Source organism: Opisthorchis viverrini (genome assembly GCF_000715545.1).
Source record: "Opisthorchis viverrini unplaced genomic scaffold opera_v5_130, whole genome shotgun sequence".
Taxonomy (NCBI): Eukaryota; Metazoa; Platyhelminthes; class Trematoda; order Opisthorchiida; family Opisthorchiidae; genus Opisthorchis; species Opisthorchis viverrini.
This window is the reverse complement of record NW_008751788.1, coordinates 1019926-1039737: the sequence shown is the minus strand read 5'-3', so window position 1 is coordinate 1039737 and position 19812 is coordinate 1019926. Positions and strand designations below refer to the sequence as shown.

At 45.4% G+C, this 19812-nt stretch overlaps 2 protein-coding genes across 2 annotated transcripts in view; one reads left to right on the top strand and one right to left on the bottom strand.

Annotated features, from left to right (window-relative positions):
* Positions 1 to 19812, bottom strand: part of T265_06397 (hypothetical protein) — a gene marked incomplete at both ends in the record, with an annotated part of 81196 nt that overhangs the window by 27201 nt on the left and 34183 nt on the right. The window contains 5 exons of the mRNA XM_009171645.1: positions 3558 to 3769; positions 8488 to 8605; positions 12305 to 12408; positions 15130 to 15230; positions 16961 to 17173. Of these exons, the coding sequence (XP_009169909.1) occupies positions 3558 to 3769; positions 8488 to 8605; positions 12305 to 12408; positions 15130 to 15230; positions 16961 to 17173 (748 nt within the window). The remainder of the gene's footprint in view (positions 1 to 3557; positions 3770 to 8487; positions 8606 to 12304; positions 12409 to 15129; positions 15231 to 16960; positions 17174 to 19812) is intronic.
* Positions 8523 to 10954, top strand: T265_06399 (hypothetical protein; the record flags this gene model as incomplete). The annotated part of the gene is made up of 2 exons (XM_009171647.1): positions 8523 to 8633; positions 10670 to 10954. The coding sequence occupies 2 exons, from the start codon at positions 8523 to 8525 to the stop codon at positions 10952 to 10954; spliced, it is 396 nt and encodes a 131-aa protein (XP_009169911.1).

The window sequence follows — 19812 nt, the reverse complement described above, 5'->3', positions numbered from 1 at the left end:
CCGAAAGGTTGAACCATTATAAACGGGAAAAGGTGGAAAACAAGAATGACTGCGAAGAACCTAAAGAGGCAAGTCTATCCGCCTGCTTCCTTCGGGTGGCATGGCAGCTAGGCACCGAAAGGTTGAACCATTATAAACGGGAAAAGGTGGAAAACAAGAATGATTGCGAAGAACCTAAAGAGGCAATGATGATTTCCAGTTAGATACGTTAGAGGATAGGTTGATTCACCAAGGGCGATCGTTTGTGAATGTGCTTTGATGGCCGGTCAAGGTGTGCTACAAAGCGTCTTGAGTAATTGTCAGAATTTCTGGCTGAAGATTAAAGAAGTTTTGAAATTGTATTTGCCATCTTTGGTACCTTGCTAGGTAAATTGTAAGAAGATCAGTCTTAGATCCAACTACACAGAATATGTTGAGTTTAGGAACAAGGAAAAAGTTCACGATCCATTGGGCGTGTCCATGACAATGGTGTGGTTGTATGGCTGTGAGGCTTGGCCAAATCTAGCAACGGAACTGAGACGTCTTCAGGTCCTCGACACCCATTGTTGGTGTCGGCGAATACGTAACGAGGTGATTGAAAGCGAGTGTCTGGTTGTGCAACGGGACTTCCAGTGAAGAATGTGTTTAGCATCAAGAGCTGCATTGGTTTGGCCATTTAATGCGTATGCCGAACCATCGTTTGCCGAAGAGAGTGCTGTGTTCCGTGCCTAATTCAGTTACTGAAGCACAGGCGACCAAACTTTGACCCAGCATAGGGTATGAAAAAGATTATGAAACGTTTGGGTGCTGTCGGTGCTACTTGCCTTCCAGGATGGGGACCGCGTATTCCCCACTGCGCCTGGTTGGAGATGCTACAAGATATGGCTACTATTCAATGTTACTTGCGTTCTTGTTGTCAGTTTCTATCCAGACTGCCTGAGTGCGTGTCTGGTCATATAGGTACCTCGAAGGGATTGTAATAAGCCAGCACTAAGTCCTTTTCCCGTCCACTTTCACTCTTTGCTCCACAAAAAGGTTTTCAAATAAATCATGGTTGTACGGCAGCGAAGCAGCGGTGTTTAATACCGATGTTGTGCTGTCGATGATGATGAGGATGGTGTATATGGATGCACGCACACACAGACACACAGTCCTCTGCCGTCGAGCTTTACGGCGCTAGACAAGCGAGACCTCTAATGAGCAGGTGGTCCTATCCCCTGATGCATACCCGGGAATAAAAGCAACTGGAAGTTTGATTCTGCGCCATCCAGACCTTTTTGAGGTGGTTGCGCAGCGGCTGTTGGCATGCCCCAGGTTTGCGGATGAAAGAAGTCAACGGGTGAAGATGACGATTTCTGGCTATGTGATTTCGCCCATCTTTTATGGCATCCGACTGTTGGCCGAACCTTGGCGAACTCCAGACAAGTCATGGTTTGTTTGTGTATACATTTCATTTGGATCGGAGCTCCTTCACGCTTGTAATAGGGTATGATCAAGACGGATATCGGATTCCAACGGGTGCATCTTTCGGGAGAGTCAGAACGTCGATCGACGGAACAAGCTACTCATCTCCGCAGCCGCCGGGTGTAACGCACCCCGATCGGTAAAGCAGTACCATGACTAATAGCATTCAACAGGGTCGTAGCATTTTTCGACATGAGGATGTAATCCAGGGTTGAATAACGGAACATGTGGTTTTTACGTTCCTCCCGGCATCCAATAGAAAGGCTACTGTTTGGTCTTGAAAAGCATACCAGTTTACCATCCCATGCACAATATAAGCTTGTGGGTACAGGCATATCGCCAAAAACATAGATGGACACAGACGCCCAAGTCATTGATACGGTTGAGTGAACTATCTGACGACGGAATATGGTATAATTACGGGCGAAGTCACTGATAAGAGCAGGTAGGCAGGCATGGAGGGATAGCGTGAAATCGATGAACATGTGATCGTTAATCTTGCTCAGGGTACACAAATAACGGATGGGGTTGTTATTAGCACACTGGTTGAATAATCAATGAGGGGAGAGGAGGAAACACGTTGCGTGTTTCTCACGTATGTCCATACTCAACTCACTGATATGCCACACATTGCTAAGAAATCTGCAATTCGGTTGGTGTCATTTGATCATATTTGACGATGGAGCACACCTCGAAACAAAGTTGTTCTCGCTGATGAACACAAAAACGAAATTGGTTCCCAAGACAATTAGGTTCAGTAGGAGAACCGGGTCAAATGGAACGAACCTAGACCCGCCGGATTAAATGCCTGCCTATGACAGACTCTAGACCTCAAGAAGGCTCGAAGTCCTGGTAAGACTTCGTATTTTGACCCCAACTCTTGGTCCGCGTTATCTGGACACAGGCATTCTCCAACCTTTATTTTTCCTCCAGAACCCGTTCGAAATTGTGTAAGAGTTGAATTTTCCAAATGTACTTTACGGAACGACTAATTCGGCACTACTCGGTCTAGAAATCGACACGCTGTCAATCGATAAAAATATGTCACGTGACAGGCGTTTACAACCAAGACCCATTGCCACTCGATGGAGTTGACATCCTACAACCAGTTTACATCACGTGGCCTGGAGATATACACAATCAACTGTCTTTAGTTCAAATATGGCCCACTTGTCAAGAGAGGCCACGTGATCCAAGGAAGTCGTGTCACATCAACTGGCACGTGGTTTTGGTCAACGTCACATGGATGCGACAACCGGACATCAGTAGCATAGTTGAAAGCATTTTATTGCTACTGGGGCCTGGTTGGAACAGAAAGAGTTAGAACTACGTTGACGAATCCTCCAAAGTTGGTAAAAATGCAAACATAAGCAGGTGCACACAGTGTTACCAGTCAGTTCGGACTAGCAAAGATGTGGTTATCCATACTGGTAAAAGGAAGAAGGCCCTCGCTGCGGAGTCATTCATTAGGAAATGCCAACTGACCGGTTACAGACCATTGAACAGGGAAGCAAAACACTAATCTGCATCTTATTTACAAAAACTGGACACCCATCTCCTCCTGAACGCGTCTTTTTGAACTTTCCTGGAGATCCATTGACTCCAATCATTTCTCGGTCAAATCCAAGCAAATGTTACAAAGTGACTCCACGAATTCCGCAACAGATCCCCCTTTTCAAAAGAAGCAAAGTGAAATTCTACGAACAACACATACTACTCGCGTGCCTCCCCATCAGTAGTATCACCGTTACACTGGCACCTTAAGTAAGTGCTTCGCACCAGAAAGGAGAATTACAAAATCTTCCAGTTACGAGTCCCGAAAATAGTCAGGGACAAGAGAAAACTGAAGGCAAAGTGTCAATCCAACTGCGACTGTTAAAAGACCTGCAAATTAGAAAGAACTGAATTGTCTTTCAAGTAATATCAGTGAAGGCCAGAAAATGATGACCATCTGAAGTTGGTTCAGTACGGGGGGGACTAAAAGAAGGCAGCATCATCACCAAAAGCAAAACCAACCTAGTACACCAGTGCATCACCAGGACGGTTTCAAGCGTGAACAGAAGAACGAGGTGAGAACAAGACCGGTGCCAGAACGGTCCTATGCGCAAACCTACCTGAAGGTGAAATGAGTGTAATTTGAAGAAGTCCACGTCGTTGGTAGACAATATCTGCATAGAGCTGTACATGCTCCAAATAGACGACCGGACTTCCTTCCTCTGAGCTCTTCTCCGTGTAGTTCGAATAGGTCTCATTCTCGCTTCGAGGCACAGAATCACAGCCGTAGAATACCAAAGGGAACGTGAGGTTGAAGATTCCATCTAGTCTCCTGGATGGATGAACGGAGTGCACAAATCCTAGTGAATTAATACAGACGGGATGAAATGGTGCGTGTGACAATTGACATTAAGGACCAAGTTCCCTTGTTATTGGGGAGAATGTTGGTAGTTCATTTAGCGTAGATGGTCGTTGGTCTGTTCGCTGAGCTGATGATGAAACATCTAAAATCAAACTGTCCAAATCAGCGAACAAACCAACGACCACCAAGTCCTCTTCTCCTCCGAGTGCGAGTGATTGTCACAACACTACAGATGCAACAGACCGACCGAAGACAGGGAAACTTATCGTCAAACCGAACGGACTGGAGGTGAGAGAGAGAGCGAAGCCGACATTTGCATAGGCATTTCGAAATTCGGTGTGGCCAAACCTACTGCTGGCGGTTGATTGGGTGCCTGGCACAATCGTATAAACTAATGAATTTACGTGCAACGACGGTTAACTGCGACAGCGATACTCACAGCCGCACCAGTAGCACACGCCAACACACCCTTCTCTACCGAAGACGGCATACACATCACAGATGTTCACTGTTCTACAACTCCAATGATTGCTGAGTTTCCTTCGCTCAGTGCTTTTTTTGGTGGCTTAGTGCCACTGGGTTTTATTCATATGGCTTGTTCGACGATCTTCCATCACGTAGAAGCTTCCACGATGATTTAGAAGGAACACGACAGCCAGATACCCAACTCATTTAGTTCCAGTCCCGTCCAAAGTTCCAGTGGTCCTTCTCTTGCTGACTGCAGTGCCTGTAGGGAGTGACCGAATAATCCTGCCAGCCACATTCTTCCTGAATCCCCACCAAAAAATCGTTCAGCTGTAGCACCCTTTCGGTGTCTAGCTGCCGTGCCACCAGAAGGTTGCACGAGGGCTGGGATACTGCCAGGTTGCCCAAGCCTAGACAGGGGAAGTCGAGAGGAAGGGGTCGGGTTTGAACCACGGACCCTCCGGTCAGTAAATTCGCGCTCTAACCACTTGGGCCGTCTCGCCCCCAACTACTAAGGCGTCCACAATCCTTCACAACAAGTGGTCAGTCCAATCTGTCAAGGTCGTATTCAACAAAGAGGCTATCTGTACCGGACAGTTTTTCGTCCTAAACGTTTAGTCTTGACAGACAACCCATCATATCATTTTCCGTAATTGGAACGGGTCGGATTGTGGAGTCTTACTCATCATGCCAGAGCGCCCAGAGCATGATATTCCACGAGGCTAGATAACTTGCTGTTACGTAACAGAATGATCAACTACGACGATGATAAATGCGTCTGTGAAATGTTAACTTTACGGTTTGTTGTTTCAGTGTCCAACTGTTGACGTCCTGGGCTTCGTGGGGCTAACTGCTCATTCGATAGGGCGAGTTATGCACCGCGGCAGAGAAAGCTAGAAATGCCTTCACAAACCGGGGTTGTTTCGAATCAGGAAGTAGATATCCTTTGACCTTCACTAGGTTCCCCGGCAATGGCTTGAAGTCTATCTGTGAAACCATATGACCGACCAGTACCATTGTCACTTGGACAAGCAGTGCTTCGTGGACGCACAACGCAGCTCTCAGAGTACTAAATATGTGATTTTTCGGTTATGAATAGCTGTACAGGTGGCGCTGGCAGCCCAGCATCGAAAAGCTGATCCGGAAACAACTAAGCCGCAGGACCCGGCCCAAAGGGGACAGACCGTCGGGCTATTTTACTAGCATCAGTATGACTGCTTTCAAGCGCCTCATCGTTCCTGGAGATCGGTTTCTAACGTGATGGCCTACTTTATCTTCAGAGAGACGTACCAAATAAAGCGTACCATCTAGTTCATCGCAAAAGTAATCAGTCGACCCGTAAACACCATGCATCGCATATGGATGCAAGGTCTGGATGACTAGTAACAGAATCGTCTGGGCAGTGGAATTTAGTCACGTTGAATAACCTATTTCAACCTGTGGACTGAGACAAAACGTATTTAGAACCCTTCAACAAACCAAATTTTACCGAGGGAAAACTGACCAGTGACTAGGTTACCCAATAACACCTTTCGCATGCGAAGTTAAGAACACGTGGCTGAAGTCAAGCTGAGATTAGTGTAGGTTCAGTGATGGGTGTATGCAAGTCAGTAGCTGGATTCCCGAAGGAGGGTGGTTCGCGTGTGGATCGCTTAAGTCATGTAAACACTGGAAAGAGGGTTTGTATTTGAGTGATTATGCAACACAGTGTGTAGAACGCAATTAAGACCAACCATTTGTCATGATTAATTTACATTTGGTGTGCACGAAATTTTTAAAATACCACATTACGTGCTGTACGGTGCGAAACACTGTCAGGGTAACTACACTGATCCTGCACTATACTGAGCAACTGATGGTCCGCGGTCACTCACTCCAATAGTGGTTAGCACTATCTGATGAGATGTACTATTGATATGAGCAATAAGATTACTCAAGTAGGTGGAAGGAGAGAGCACTTGAATCGTTTTTTGTCAGTGATGGGTGGAGGAAGGAGACGTTTGTAACTACACGGCCAATAGCATCATCACCATCATCCACAGCAGTAACCAATACCAGGAGACAAAAAATCACAAAAAGAGCAGTTTCCTCACCCAACTCTATGACAAAGATTTTTTACTAGCATCTGCATCGCAACGCGAAACGAAATTTGTCAAGGATAGCGACAGTAAAGAGATAGGTACCCCAACTATGTGAAGAACCCTCAAATTGCATTTGTGAAGGCTCAACGTGTCTGGCAAATGCTACAAAGTGTTCGGCTTTCAAGATAAGGATGGTCCCCCAGTTGAATAGGATGGAGATTCAACATACTGTAAGCCCGTACCCAGTTCACAGTGGCGAAAGAAGAGGTGGTCAGGTCAACATTTGACTCGACTGAGGGGGACGAGAGACATTAAGTCTGGGTACTGTCGGTGCAACTAGCCTTTCAGCACGGGGTTTGCGTGATCCCTCTCGCGCATGGTTGAAGACGCTACAAGATATAGCTACCAGCCGATATTAATGGAGTTCCTGTTGTCAGATTCTATTCACCTCGGGATTATTGTGGCAGGGGGTAACACTTAGAACCTTCCCCTTCGTTTCTTCACAATAAGCTTTCAAGCAATTTGCAGTTCTGCTTCAGATAATGTGCTGTCCATAACAATTGTGATTACGAAAATGAACGGAAAGCCACGTCAACTTAGAAACCACGCGATCTGGACGGCCAAGAATGGTACAGATGCGACGCTGGGAAAAAGGGAGAAAGCAATCGTGACTTGTGGTCTTAACAATGCGGTAAATACGCCTGCAACACGGCGGTTAGCAATCTGCTCCTCAGCATGCTCGGTTGACAGACAAACAAACAAACAGATAGATTGCAGCACACAGACACAAAAAACTCATGCTAGTTTCTGTGAGGAGGTTTGAGAATCGTTCAGTTGAGAATCCGTTTTGGACACAAAAAACCTCATGGTAGTTTCTGTGAGGAGGTCTGAGAATCGTTCAGTTGAGAATCCGTTTTGTAAGTGAAGCTCATCTATGCTGAAAAACCGAGAAGCACTGTACAGCTGTTTCATTCCTGTTAGGAGTCATCAGCAGTGCGCACCTCACAAAACTCCAGGGAGTTTCGAAACGACAACCTCCGACGTAACGGAGTGAACACCTTTGGCCAGGAGCATCTGATCAGTAGTGTAACGAACTCACATCTAGAGGGCGAATTTACTGACTGGAAGATTCGTGGTTCGAACCCGACCTCTGCCTTTCGAATTCCCCTGTCTAAGCTTGGGCAACCTAGCAGTATCCCAGCCCTCGTGCAACCTTAGGGTGGCATGGCAGTTAGGCACCGAAATGGTGCTACAGTTTAACGATTCTTCACATCTAGACTACTCAATCTTTAGCCACAGAATCCACATCATGTGTTGGCTGGCTCCTCGAGTGACAACTTTTCAGATGGAAGTTTCACTTGCCTCGTAACTTATTCTCCCTCTGAGCTACCCACACGCTACTTTTCAGCAAACAAAATAGAATGTCACATAGACTAAGGCACGTCCAAGTTTGCACTCAGTTTTAGTTAGCCTTTTAAACAGCATTCCACAGACGTAATACACTACTCATGAGGTTGCTGAAAAGTCGTCGACACTCCCCGACCGGTTTCGTCCTTTTTGAGGCTCATCAAGTAGGCGCAGTCCCCGAGTTTCCGTCAACCTTACGTTGCACAAAATTGGCGAAATACACTCATTTGCAAACAAATTTGGTTTTGCCAGAGACTCCCTTGGAACTCAGCTGAATCCCTCTTTTGTGATGTTCCTAAGCTTAGAAACATCACAAACGAGAAATTCAGTTAGGTTCCGGGTAGATCTCTTGCAAAACCAATCTTTTTGCAAATGAGTGTATTTCGATAGCATTTCACAGACTTTCAACATGACGGTTTGTGAAAGTGAAATCACAAATCTGACAGGAATTTCAGTGAACGACTGGGATGTCACGGGGGCATCTCAAGGATGACGGTGGTGAGAAGCAACATGGAACAGGATGCGGCTTCCACAGGAAAACGATAGTCGTACTTTTAGAGAAAAACTATCCGTAAAATCCATCGTGGTAGTGTCTTTTTGTAAAGTAAAGTAAGTAAAGTAAAGTAAGCCCATCTGTGAGCTTGACGCTGAATTGAAAAGGAATCTATAAAATCCATGTGGTAGTGTCTTTTTGTAAAGTAAAGTAAGTAAAGTAAAGTAAGGATTCAAACGTACGCTTTATAGTTCATCACCCTGGAGGTACATTGGTGATGTGGTGGGAGACCGCGCCAGAGCTCTCCAAGTCGCACCATTTTTCCGGCATCCATCAATCCGTAACCGTAGAGGAGGCTATCTGTGAAGTAAGAATCGATTCGAGTATAGTTAGTAGTTAGTTAGTAAGCAACCGATGATCTGTTCTGAAAAAGCAAACCGCTCTGCGTTTCGTTCTAATGCAGATACATCCGTTGGGTCTTGCAGGACTCGATGTTTAGTGATGGATCGCTATTCCGGGATAAGAAATTTCTGACTATGAAGGCTCGGGAACAGTATTGACTATACACTAGTAGTCAGAATGCTAACAAACTTCGGCTATTTCTTACTACTTACTTACTACTACTTATAAACAGGAGAACACTCAGACTTCGTTGCTTTCACTGTTATAACGAATAGCCAGTTGCAGCCACTCACTGAAACAAACAGTGCCATCGATCCACGCGACTACCAAGGTCAGGATCAAAGTGGTAACAGGTATCTACCAGAAAGATGTGTGGCTTCAGTGTTTCTTAGATCGATACAAAAGTCTGATATAACCTCAAAGCTGATGTTCGGCCATGCACTTCTATCTGTCATGTGAGTACAATGCATCACTTTCACTGGTTACCCTGTACAAGAGTTGCGTAGTTTTCAGTCGGCAGTACTCCTACTAAAATGTTGATTCAGTGGAACTTCAAACGAAGCGCTACGGTGCACACGTAGCGGTCTGATTAACAGGGTTCCGCGACAGCCTGTAATGAGGTGAACTCGACTGTTATTCAGCTGTCTGTCGCCCCATTTGCCCTCGGCGATATTAGCGGCATGTACTGCAAAACCAAGAAGCGACACGACGGATTGATTACTGAAAACAACGAGCAGGGTTACATTCGACGTAATATGACCAGACTTTAGGCAAAGTAAACGGTCAAAGTTCAGGCGAAATTTGTCCCCGAGAACAGTTATACTGATGCTGAAATATCTTGAGGTGTATTGGGGTCAAATTGGAAATCATCGTTAAAGGTGACTGAAGCGGAACCAGTAAAATGTCGAAGCAGATGACGCCCTCTTTCTCAAAACTACTGTCGAGCCAGCAGGCACGGTGCGATAGTTTGTGAACATAAACGACAATTGTTCAAATGAAGACAAGCCTACAAATTTACAGTTAAGAACGAGATGCAGCGGAAGCAGTGAGACTTTTAAATGAAGACGAGCCTTCAAATTTCCAGTTGAGAACGAGATGCAGCGGAAGCAGTGAGACTTCGTATTCATACGTCATGAGATTATTCATAAATCGTAATAACTAGACCCCAACTATACTACTTACAACCCACTAAATCGGGGAAAGGGGGAAAACACATTTCAAAAATTTCAATTCCACAAAGGTTGTGAAGATTGTTTACCAGAAAACTTCCGGTCCTAACGCAAAACTGCTGGAGTCCGTCGAAGCGCGTAAAACTGAAGAGAACACGTGACCAAAGAACCCAAATGCACCCGGCGAGTTTGCCACAAATTGGCCGTAATTGAATGATTGATAGCACACTTGATGGACCAAGTGGACGAAAGTACACAGGAAGCCAGAACATATATTGCAATTTGAACCAAAAACGACTAAACTATTGGTTTCGTCTTCAGCAATCATTCTGTACAATAAGTGGAAGTATACTGAACTGGATGGAGGTAACCTTGAAATAAGAGGTAAAGACATGGGAGGTCGCTGAAAACCCAGTTCCGGACAAGTATCTGGAAGTTCATTCTAGCTGTCCAGTAAAAGTCGTTTGTGAATGAAAAATAGACCTACATACACATCATTAGAATGGGATAGTAAGTCGGCGGTTGTGAAGTACCGTCCGTTCCGTAGACCTGTGCGACTAGAATTTGCGTTGATCGCTTTTACGGCAGCGTCAGATGGATGGTCAGCTAGGCGCAGTGAACTTCAGTCGATTCACACCAAGCTTGAAAAACCGTGAAGTTCCAAACGCAAGCTCCCGATCAGGAGGTCAGTCAGTTGAGCTGACTTGTCCCAAAAGAGTAAAATTAGTAGTATCTCAGTGATTGCACGGCAGATCTGATCCGGAAGAATGTCACGTAACCGAACAAAGTTTTCCCGGAATCTCCGACAGACCGTAAGAAAATAAAATTATACTACGTACACTACTGGTGAAAGGAAGAACGCCTCCGCTGCGGGAAATGCCAACTGAACGGTTACAGACTATTGGACAGGGAAGCAAAACTCTCATATGCATCTTGTTTACATCCTCTCTTTGAACGCGTCTTCCTGAACTTTTCACGATATTCACTGACTGTTGCTCAAATCCAAGCAAATGTTACAAAGGGACTCCACAAATTCCGTAACAGATCTCAGTTTTCAAGAGACGCGAAGCGGGTTTCCGACAAAACACATTACTCGCACGCCTCCCCCATCAGTAGTATCACCGTTACACTTGTATGATCGATGAACTTCAGTAATTAATGAATGAGTCGGAGGGTATCAGTACTTATAAATGCGGTTACGAATCAGATGCGCGATCAAAACAGTCGATCTAGTAAACAACCATTATAAGCACACTAATGGCCGACCAGCTTTGGTCAGCACTGGTACTTATAAATGCGGTTATGAATCAGATGCGCGATCAGAACAATCGATCTAGTAAACAACCATTACAAGCATACTAATGGCCGACCAGCTTTGGTCAGCACTCTCTGTTCCTTCTAATGAAGGGACTAAAGGGCATGACCAAGGATTCTTCAATCGTGTTGAAGTTTTAGTGCCCTCAGTTACATGTATCCAGATGAAACAGTATGATCCACAATGGTGGATCATAGGAAACCTACTTTCAACCATCCCCTCTCGTGAACTGACACATCCCTATTGGTATTGATATTCTCCGTCCTTCAAGGAATTTCGTGCCTCGAAGGATCACTCAAAGTCGTGGGAGATAGACGATCTACTCGAGAATTTATGAGATTTATACGACCACATTCCCCAGTCAGATATTTGTTTCCGTGTGTAATCAGGTAACGAGATACCGAAGGGATGGATGGGCGACACGGTAGATCGATTAAAAATGTACGCAAAAATCGTTCGAGCACCGCAGTTGATCATTGGCTGCAGCAAATCAGACCTGCATTTGGGCTAACTCACCTGTTGGTGAGCGACATGGTCTTATCGCGGTGTAACAGGTTGTTTACTCTTCAACTCCCCAAATCATCGGTGAACGAAACTGTGGCAGTTACAACCGCTGTAAGACAAATACGGTTAATAGTGAGGATGATACCCCTGGGACCAGAAACCTTATCCAGAAACTACGAGTGAGTATTCCGTTTTTCTGTTACTTAGGTTTGAGCATTCACGACAACGCACGAATCCGGTAGGGAAGTACAAGCAATCAACACGTGTGCTCCAGTTAGTGAGAACCACAGATGAACTATGAATACCATCCCAAACGAAAATTGAATGAGACATTCATTTGTACAGGGTACCTGCATCTATCATACATACCACTCTGAAATGTGGTACGCCTGGTAGGTCGTTCTTTGCAGTAGCCACCGATGGAAAAACCCCAAGGAGGGCTACGGCCCTAGAGAACTAGTAGTGTTCTTCCCTGTGATGATCCTTCTTGAGAGATGCTGTGCAAGTGCATCGTCAAACGACAACACAACGAGTGAACCCGGTAAAGTTGCAAAACACTGTTTGGCAGTTTGTCTGCATAGAACGATCCTGAAGCAAACGTATCACGTAACGGTAATAGTCACTGCAAAAAAAGAAACCACAAAGACAGATTTCGAACGACAAACTCACACGATCGTCCGACAGCATTCTTGGTGAAATTCCCGTCTAGAAAAGGCGCTGGATTTGCAGCCAACAGCGTCACATATTGCACATCGCGCCAACTCAAACGAGGACTGAGAGAAACGTGTAGAAAACAGATGGAGCGTAATAGGTATCCCATTTACTGGATCTGGTTATACGGCTTAAACTATTGACCCAGTTGCATAAGTATTCCGAACCCGATTGCATTTCATTGCCGAGAAATAAATGACAAAATCCTCGGTTCAATCAGCCATATGCTAATGAGGACGGGAGCTGAGAACGCGGGACGCAAGCGGAATAGTTGTAGGACAGGATTAAGAACATCAACATTAAACTGGTGACCTGAACGAAATAGTACTGGATATTGGAGAATAAAGAACGGGAAAATTAATTCGTGAAAAAAAACTTCAAAAAGTTAAGTGAGCGAAACGACAATCACCGAGTAACGGGACATTTTGTAACAAATGCGCAAGGGGGGGATATGGAGGAATATGTAACATCAGAGGTCGGCTTCCATAACAATATTACTCTGAACTTTTGTAGGTAGTGGGGAGATTTCGGCGTTTAAAATCGGGAGTTTTCTCAGCATCCAGTTTTGCAGAGCCATAAGCGAACAAGACATCGTTATGTAGAGTCTTACCACTAGGCCTACCGTCTTTAAAAACTGAGTCGTACTGTCAACCTCCAAGGGATTAGCATCCTTCGTCACCCCTGTCAACCTCCAAGGGATTAGCATCCTTCTCCGTGGGAGAGACGCATTAGTGACCACTAAAACCAACACGGATCGATCCTGACATGTAGGAAAAAACCCTGATTACTTCATCTCTCAGTAGGAGTACCATTATAGATCGCTTGCTATGATAGGAGTGAGAGACGAAACCCTAATACACAAGACTGATCAGGGGGCGAGATGGCTCAAGTGGTTAGAGCGCGAATTTACTGAACGGAAGGTTCGTGGTTCGAATCCGACCTCCGCCACTCGACTTCCCCTGTCTAGGCTTGGGCAACCTGGCAGTATTCCAGCCCTCGTGCTTCCTTCGGGTAGCAAGGCAGCTAAGCGCCGGAAAGAGGTTATAGTTGAACGATTTACTTATTTATATTTAAGATCGATCATGGGCGGTGAAGAGCGGCGCAGGCATAAAAGCGGGTTCAGTCGGCATTCGGACCATGGAAGTGGTGGTAAACATGTGCGTGAGAGAAGCGAGTAAAAGGGCGGTGAGAAAAAACACAATCACAAATACGTGAGCATATTACACTTTGGGTTAAAAAGTGCGGCGTTAATCGACATAATCTTCCCGTTTGTGCTGACAAAAAATAACTATATTTTCCGGAGTTTGTATTTGGAGATTTCCACCAAACAGTGGAAGAACAGAGCCAGTAAACAGAACAGCCGCGGCTCTCTGGGATGATTGTAGTTCGGAGGGGGAAGAACTCTTAAAAACGACCGGAACATTAGCCGGTGGTAGTAAGGCATCAATCCACTTACTCAAACTGACGGATGCGGTAGGCGCAGCTGGGTTCGGGTCGGTGGGACTGCGCGCGACGCTGATGCCCTCACTATTACTTCCAAATGTTTTGTAAAGAAAAACGGAATGAGACGGCAAACAATTCAGAGCTACCATTTTGTCTGTGTTGTGTTTGAGTGGGTGTGGACCGATAGCTTGAAGCGAAAAAATGCGAAGAATGAAACGGCAAGCCAGAAAGCCGACTCAGAACCGAATGTTGACAGAGAAGTCACGCGCACACACAAACGGATGAATTCCGTGAAACCATTAGTGACAAAACATGTGGATAGACATCCAGCGAATGAACGGAAGGTCACGTATTGCACTGAGGAACATGGGCGGAAACTATTTTGAAGTTACCGCTGCAGCAGCTTTCATACGCAAAAATAGTAAAGATAAAGGCATATTTTCAAGGGACGGGTTCCCCCAGTACCATTCTCCCTCAAGGACAAAAATGAGTTGATTTCCACCATTTTGACTAAACGAACCGATCCAATTAAAGCTCAGAGTTGCTAGTCGATCGTTGCTTTGAAAAGTTGCGGTTCAAGGACATTTCTTGGGCACCAGCGAATGGTAAAAGCTTTCTATAGGGGGTGACGTTGAGGGGATAAGATGACTGTTTGGAGAACCGCGGTTTTATAAGTATCTATAACAAACAAAGCAATCCATGCTTCAATGATATCTGTTTTCGAATGTGAACCTAAGGATCGTTACATACGATTTGGTATGCTTCTCACACAGGTCGGGGTTCATTTCTGACGATGGAATCACTCGTAATAAGATTTCAATCAGCGGCCGGTGGACATCCGGATGAAAACAAGAACGGCAATAAAAGCACTCAAAACAAGTGCTGAGTGATGCATGAGTGTGGAACAAAGAACACGGTCATCCATATATCCACATGAGAATCAGTCAGGATAGCCAAGAAGGGCAAAACCGGTTGTGGGCTGTCGAGGAAGTTTTCAGCAACCTTTTGAGTAGTGCATTACGTATATACATGTATCGCGATATCTCGGATATCGTACCAACTGAAATGTGAGGCAGCCTGGTGCAGCGCATTCAGTCGCCTGGACACACCATAAACGGGAGATTCAGCTGGGTTCCAGGTGAGTCCCTCGAAAAACCAAATATGTTTGCAAATGAGCACATTTCGCTAATATCGTGCAATTTGGTTTCAAGTAAAACATAAGGTTGACGGGAACTCGGGGACTGTGCCTACCTAATGAGCCCCAAGAAGGGCAAAACTGGTCGTGGGCTGTCGAAGAAGTTTCAGCAACCTTATGAGTAGTGCATTATGTAAACACTCACTTGGCTTCCAGCAATAGAGCGATGATACCGGCCGCGATGGGCGCACTGGCTGACGTCCCCGTATGGGTGGTAGTGCACTTCTGATTTGGGTCAACGGTAGCCTTTACGAACCAGAAGCATAAACAAGGAAAAGGTTAGACAGGTGTAAGTGTGCGCCAAAGTATCAAACACTAGTGGCAGACGGCAAACGGGTGTGCAGTGTGTATTGTTAATGGTGCAAACGAGTAGATTCATGCACACCAAAAGTAAAAATCAGGCTAGCAATCGGTTGGTAAACGTTGGAGCGGTTAACGTAATCATGATCCTGAATTCAATAGGACCTTACATTCGTGAAGAGCAATGGGGCTAATGAGTTAACATTAAGATCAAATCAGACAAAGCCAGTTGAATAAGCAAAAAATTGAGAAAAGAACTACACTGGTCTAAGAGATTCTATTCCAGGCTGACCGGGTGCGCATTCATTGGTGCCCATGATAGTTAACAGCGAACAACGACATCAGTTCGGAACACCGCTGATTCTTTGTGATTCATTACACCAATCACTGTACGAATGTGTGTAACTAACTCACACGGTGGAAAAAAGTGGCGACGGGGTTACTGGGATAAAGTAAAAACGACAAACAGTCCATATCCTTCTCCTTCGTGACACACGAAGCAAAGAGATAAGAGCAAACTGACTAATGCTCGGTAAATGTGTAGGAAAAAAGTCAGCTAGGACAGAAGTAATGACTGTGAGGGGAAAAAAGGAACTACAAATTTCCACGCTGTGTAACTAAGCCAGGGTTATACAGACTGGCTAAATCAAAGGGGGGAGGAAGCTGTTTCGCTCATTACACAGTTATTTGTTAGTTCCCTGGTAGGAAAGACCCAGAGCTATTAGCCTAATGGGTACTGAGGAATTCGACGGAAACCACACAGAGTAAAGTGCAGACGACCAATCACCCCACCTTACACCTGTGGCTATTTTGTCAGTAAGCTTTAAAAAAAATAAGTTTTGAGCTGATTGCTTTCGATAGGGACATCGGTAGTTGGCAAATTTTTGCTGTGAATAGGTGTGGCATTAAGAGATAGGCTAGGTGGACAAGTACTGGGTCGTCTTATGAAGAAAACAGTACGTCATTTAAGTGAAGACAAGTCTAACTGCTTATGAGATAATTCGGATTGTATGACCGTGAATCGGTGATGAAGTGATGAGCACGCCCGTCATGTACATTTGAAAGCCGACAGTAATCCCTCTACAGCGAAACAAACGCACCGCGACTGGGCCTTAACAAGAGTGAAACGCAAATTTAGTAAGTCAGATAAGGAAATCACGACAGAACAAGGGGAAATGAGTTGATCTGGACAAATCCTGCAGCCACCTAAAACAGAACCTTCTGCACCAGTCTGTCGTAGACATGACAGTATGTTCGGGCGGACTCTCAAGAAACCAGATGATTGTGCCGCAGATATCAGCAGAAAAAAAGTTAACCAAAATGTCGCAACGGCGTGCAAGGAATGTCACGGAAAAGACAGTAGTTCTGGCTGAAGGACCTGTAAGAGAAGGCTCTTTTGCTGTAAGTCCCCAAACGATTTTCAAAAAAGATTTGTACAAAAACAAAGCGGTTTTCGGGGGAACGGGAATGAAAAGGTCGCAAACGAACAGCCGTTTACGGCTACCTAAGAAACGGTGTTTTGTCAAGAAAACAACTTATAATCAAGTAGATCATCAGGTTGACGGAAACTCGGGGACTGCGCCTACCTGATGAGCCCCAAGAAGGGCGAAACCGGTCGTGGGCTGTCGAAGAGTTTCAAGCAACCTTGAGTAGTTTCCTTTATGAAAAAAACTTACAATCATCTTTTCTGAGTGTGCACCACTGCTGTAGGTTGTCACCAAGGTGGACGAGCATTCTTCCAAGTACCAGGGACGCAGGTTACGTTCACCCACACCACTAACCGATAAGGTGAACGGGCTGCTAGCGTAACCATCACAAGCGCACGAATCGTACTGAGATCCACCGTTGCCCGAAGCCCACACGTAGATGTTGCCAAAGTTATTCCGACCCTAGTGAGAGTGAAGTGAACGAGGACGAGGTAACAGAAAGAAAGAAAGAAAAGAAAGCGTTCAGCTGTAGCCCCTTTCCGGTGCCTAGCTGCCATGCCACCCGAAGGAAGCACGAGGGCTGGGATACTGCCAGGTTGCCCAAACCTAGACAGGGGAAGTCGAGTGGCGGGGGTCGGATTCGAACCACGGACCTTCCGGTCAGTAAATTCGCGCTCTAACCACTTGGGCCATCTCGCCCAGGAAAGGAGTAGAATAACAGGACCTAACGGACCTAAGCTACTATTTTAATCATGTAGAGATGATTATTTAAATTGGTTCCACGTGGCGCACATAGTTCTGAAAAGACTGGTTTGAAAAAAAACTAAATGGCTGTAGTCGCCACCAGAAATGAGCTCCAGAATCAGTCTTTGTTTGGATAAAATTCTACACAGACAGACCGTACGCTACCACGGCCAGTTGGCTGAACACGAACCTGAATAGAGGAAACAAATAGCCATGGAAAATGGAGACAAAGTTAACCCAAATGGACCTATGATGAAGATACAACATCCAGTCACATTCGGGGGACGTTTGAAGCTGTTGTGGACCACAGTCTCCTTAATGCCTTCTTATTACCGTGAACTTCGGTCTGGATAGCCGATTGATAGCCTGGTGCGCTTGGCCAAACCAGAAAAAGTCAACGAACGTGCGAACCGGTTGATCTATTGATCACTGTCGCGTACAAAAAGTGATACTGAGAGTACAACTCATCTGTCAAGGTGGCGTGAAGAACAACCAACGAAATCTATCTCAACGAAAACGGTTATTCCATTGGCTGTTATATAGTCCCGTTACGTTCGGTTCTCCCAATAGAGACCACGACAGTTTCTAGAGGCTGCTCTAATTAAACAAAGAAATCAACTTTTGGTTGTAATGGAAACATGAACCAAATACAAATGTGTATGAATTTCCACAGATGTTACCCTACTGGAAACGGACTGTAGACTCAAGAATGAAATGTGCTTTGGCTCCGAGCATGAAGCTTGTCGCTTCTTCAGTCCATCAAGACTATCCAGTGCAAGGGAGTGACATTGGAATTCTCTTTCGACAAACTCCAAGTGACTTGTTCTACTACCAGGCTGCTCAATTCTAGATCCAACTACAAAACTCGCGCGACTTTTGCTCTCTCTTTTCAATCGCGATAGCTTATTTTCGAAGTGGATCACGTGTATTCCACACGTCTGAAGTTTGGGCCTATTTTCGTTCGGGCCTATTCAAAAAGTCCGTTGCACAACAACGACCACTCCATCTTCGAAGCAATTCACACATTCAAACACACGTACATACCCAAGTAACTCGTACGTTGGCACGTACAAATGACGGTCGCCTCGGAGATCGAAGTCAGGATTGGCAACCAGCCAACAGCTGATTCAAGGGCATAACCACAAGAGCTATTTTCGCATCTATGAAAGAGCTCTGTCCATACTAGATACAACTTGCATGCTGGAACCAAGCAAGGGCAAAATGGTAAGGGCGCAAGAAAGAAGCCTTTCATACTCTCTGTCATGGGGAGGAATGCGAGGCTTCTCCTATCCAACAAACTTCCCCTTTGATACGAACGCGTGTCTCAGTGTACCACAGTCGTAGGTCCCAGTACAGTAGCACCTCTTTAATACGGTCAAATTTTCTGGGCTTTCACGGGGAAAAAGTGCCGCGCTCAAATCCTATTTCGATGGGTTTTCTTGCTTGCTGAAAGATGGACACATCGCACGCTTTCCTTAAAGCACTACACTAAAATCTCATTTCGATGGGGTTGCTTCCTTGTCGAAAGATGGACACATCGCACGCTTTCCTTAACGGGCGATGAAGTGCCAGTTGTTTTGGGCTTTCTCCGTGTGCAAAGGAGAATCCAGCTTCAAGCGGAAGGAACGCGTATCCATCGTCGAAAAAATATACACTCGCGATTTGATGGAACTATGAGCCCGTGTCCACCACCAAGTCACTATAGAGGAGTGTTTCTTGAACCAATCAGTCAAACTCGATTAATCGCAAGAAAACTAGGTCACTTATTAACCGAATGAAGGGGGGTACTTATTGGGAGGTTATGGTGCATTGGAACTGTTGCTTCACACGCATCCTGAGACAAACTACGAACCCGGCCAATAGTAGAAAGAGTGCGATGACAGGGCGGCATGACGCGGCTTGGAACGTCGGCCGCTTAACGTGGCATTTGACCGATAAATATGGATCAAATGCATGGAAAGCTTCCACTGTGAGGTTTATTTTCAAACAGCAAGTCTGTCACTTTGTGAACTGGAAAATGTTTCATCTTCGGCTGGTGGAATAAGCATTGCATCCTGTTAACCCGCTTGTATGCGGAGCAGATTCTTGCTCTCAGTCTCGTACGAAAAAGCAGTATCATTCCAGCGATTAGGCTGAAGTACAATACATCAGTCGATATGAACTGAGAGGCGTTTAGGTGGCTGTGTTTAGTCAGCAGCACGAGAGTGAGAAGCAAAGACCTCTAAACCTGCCAAAAAGTATCACCAGGGGAAATGACTTAAACGATACCCTTACTCCCCAAAAGTAAGCAACGCAGTTAGCTACTAATGTAACGGTGATACTACTGATGGGGAGGCACGCGCGTAGTATGTGTTGTT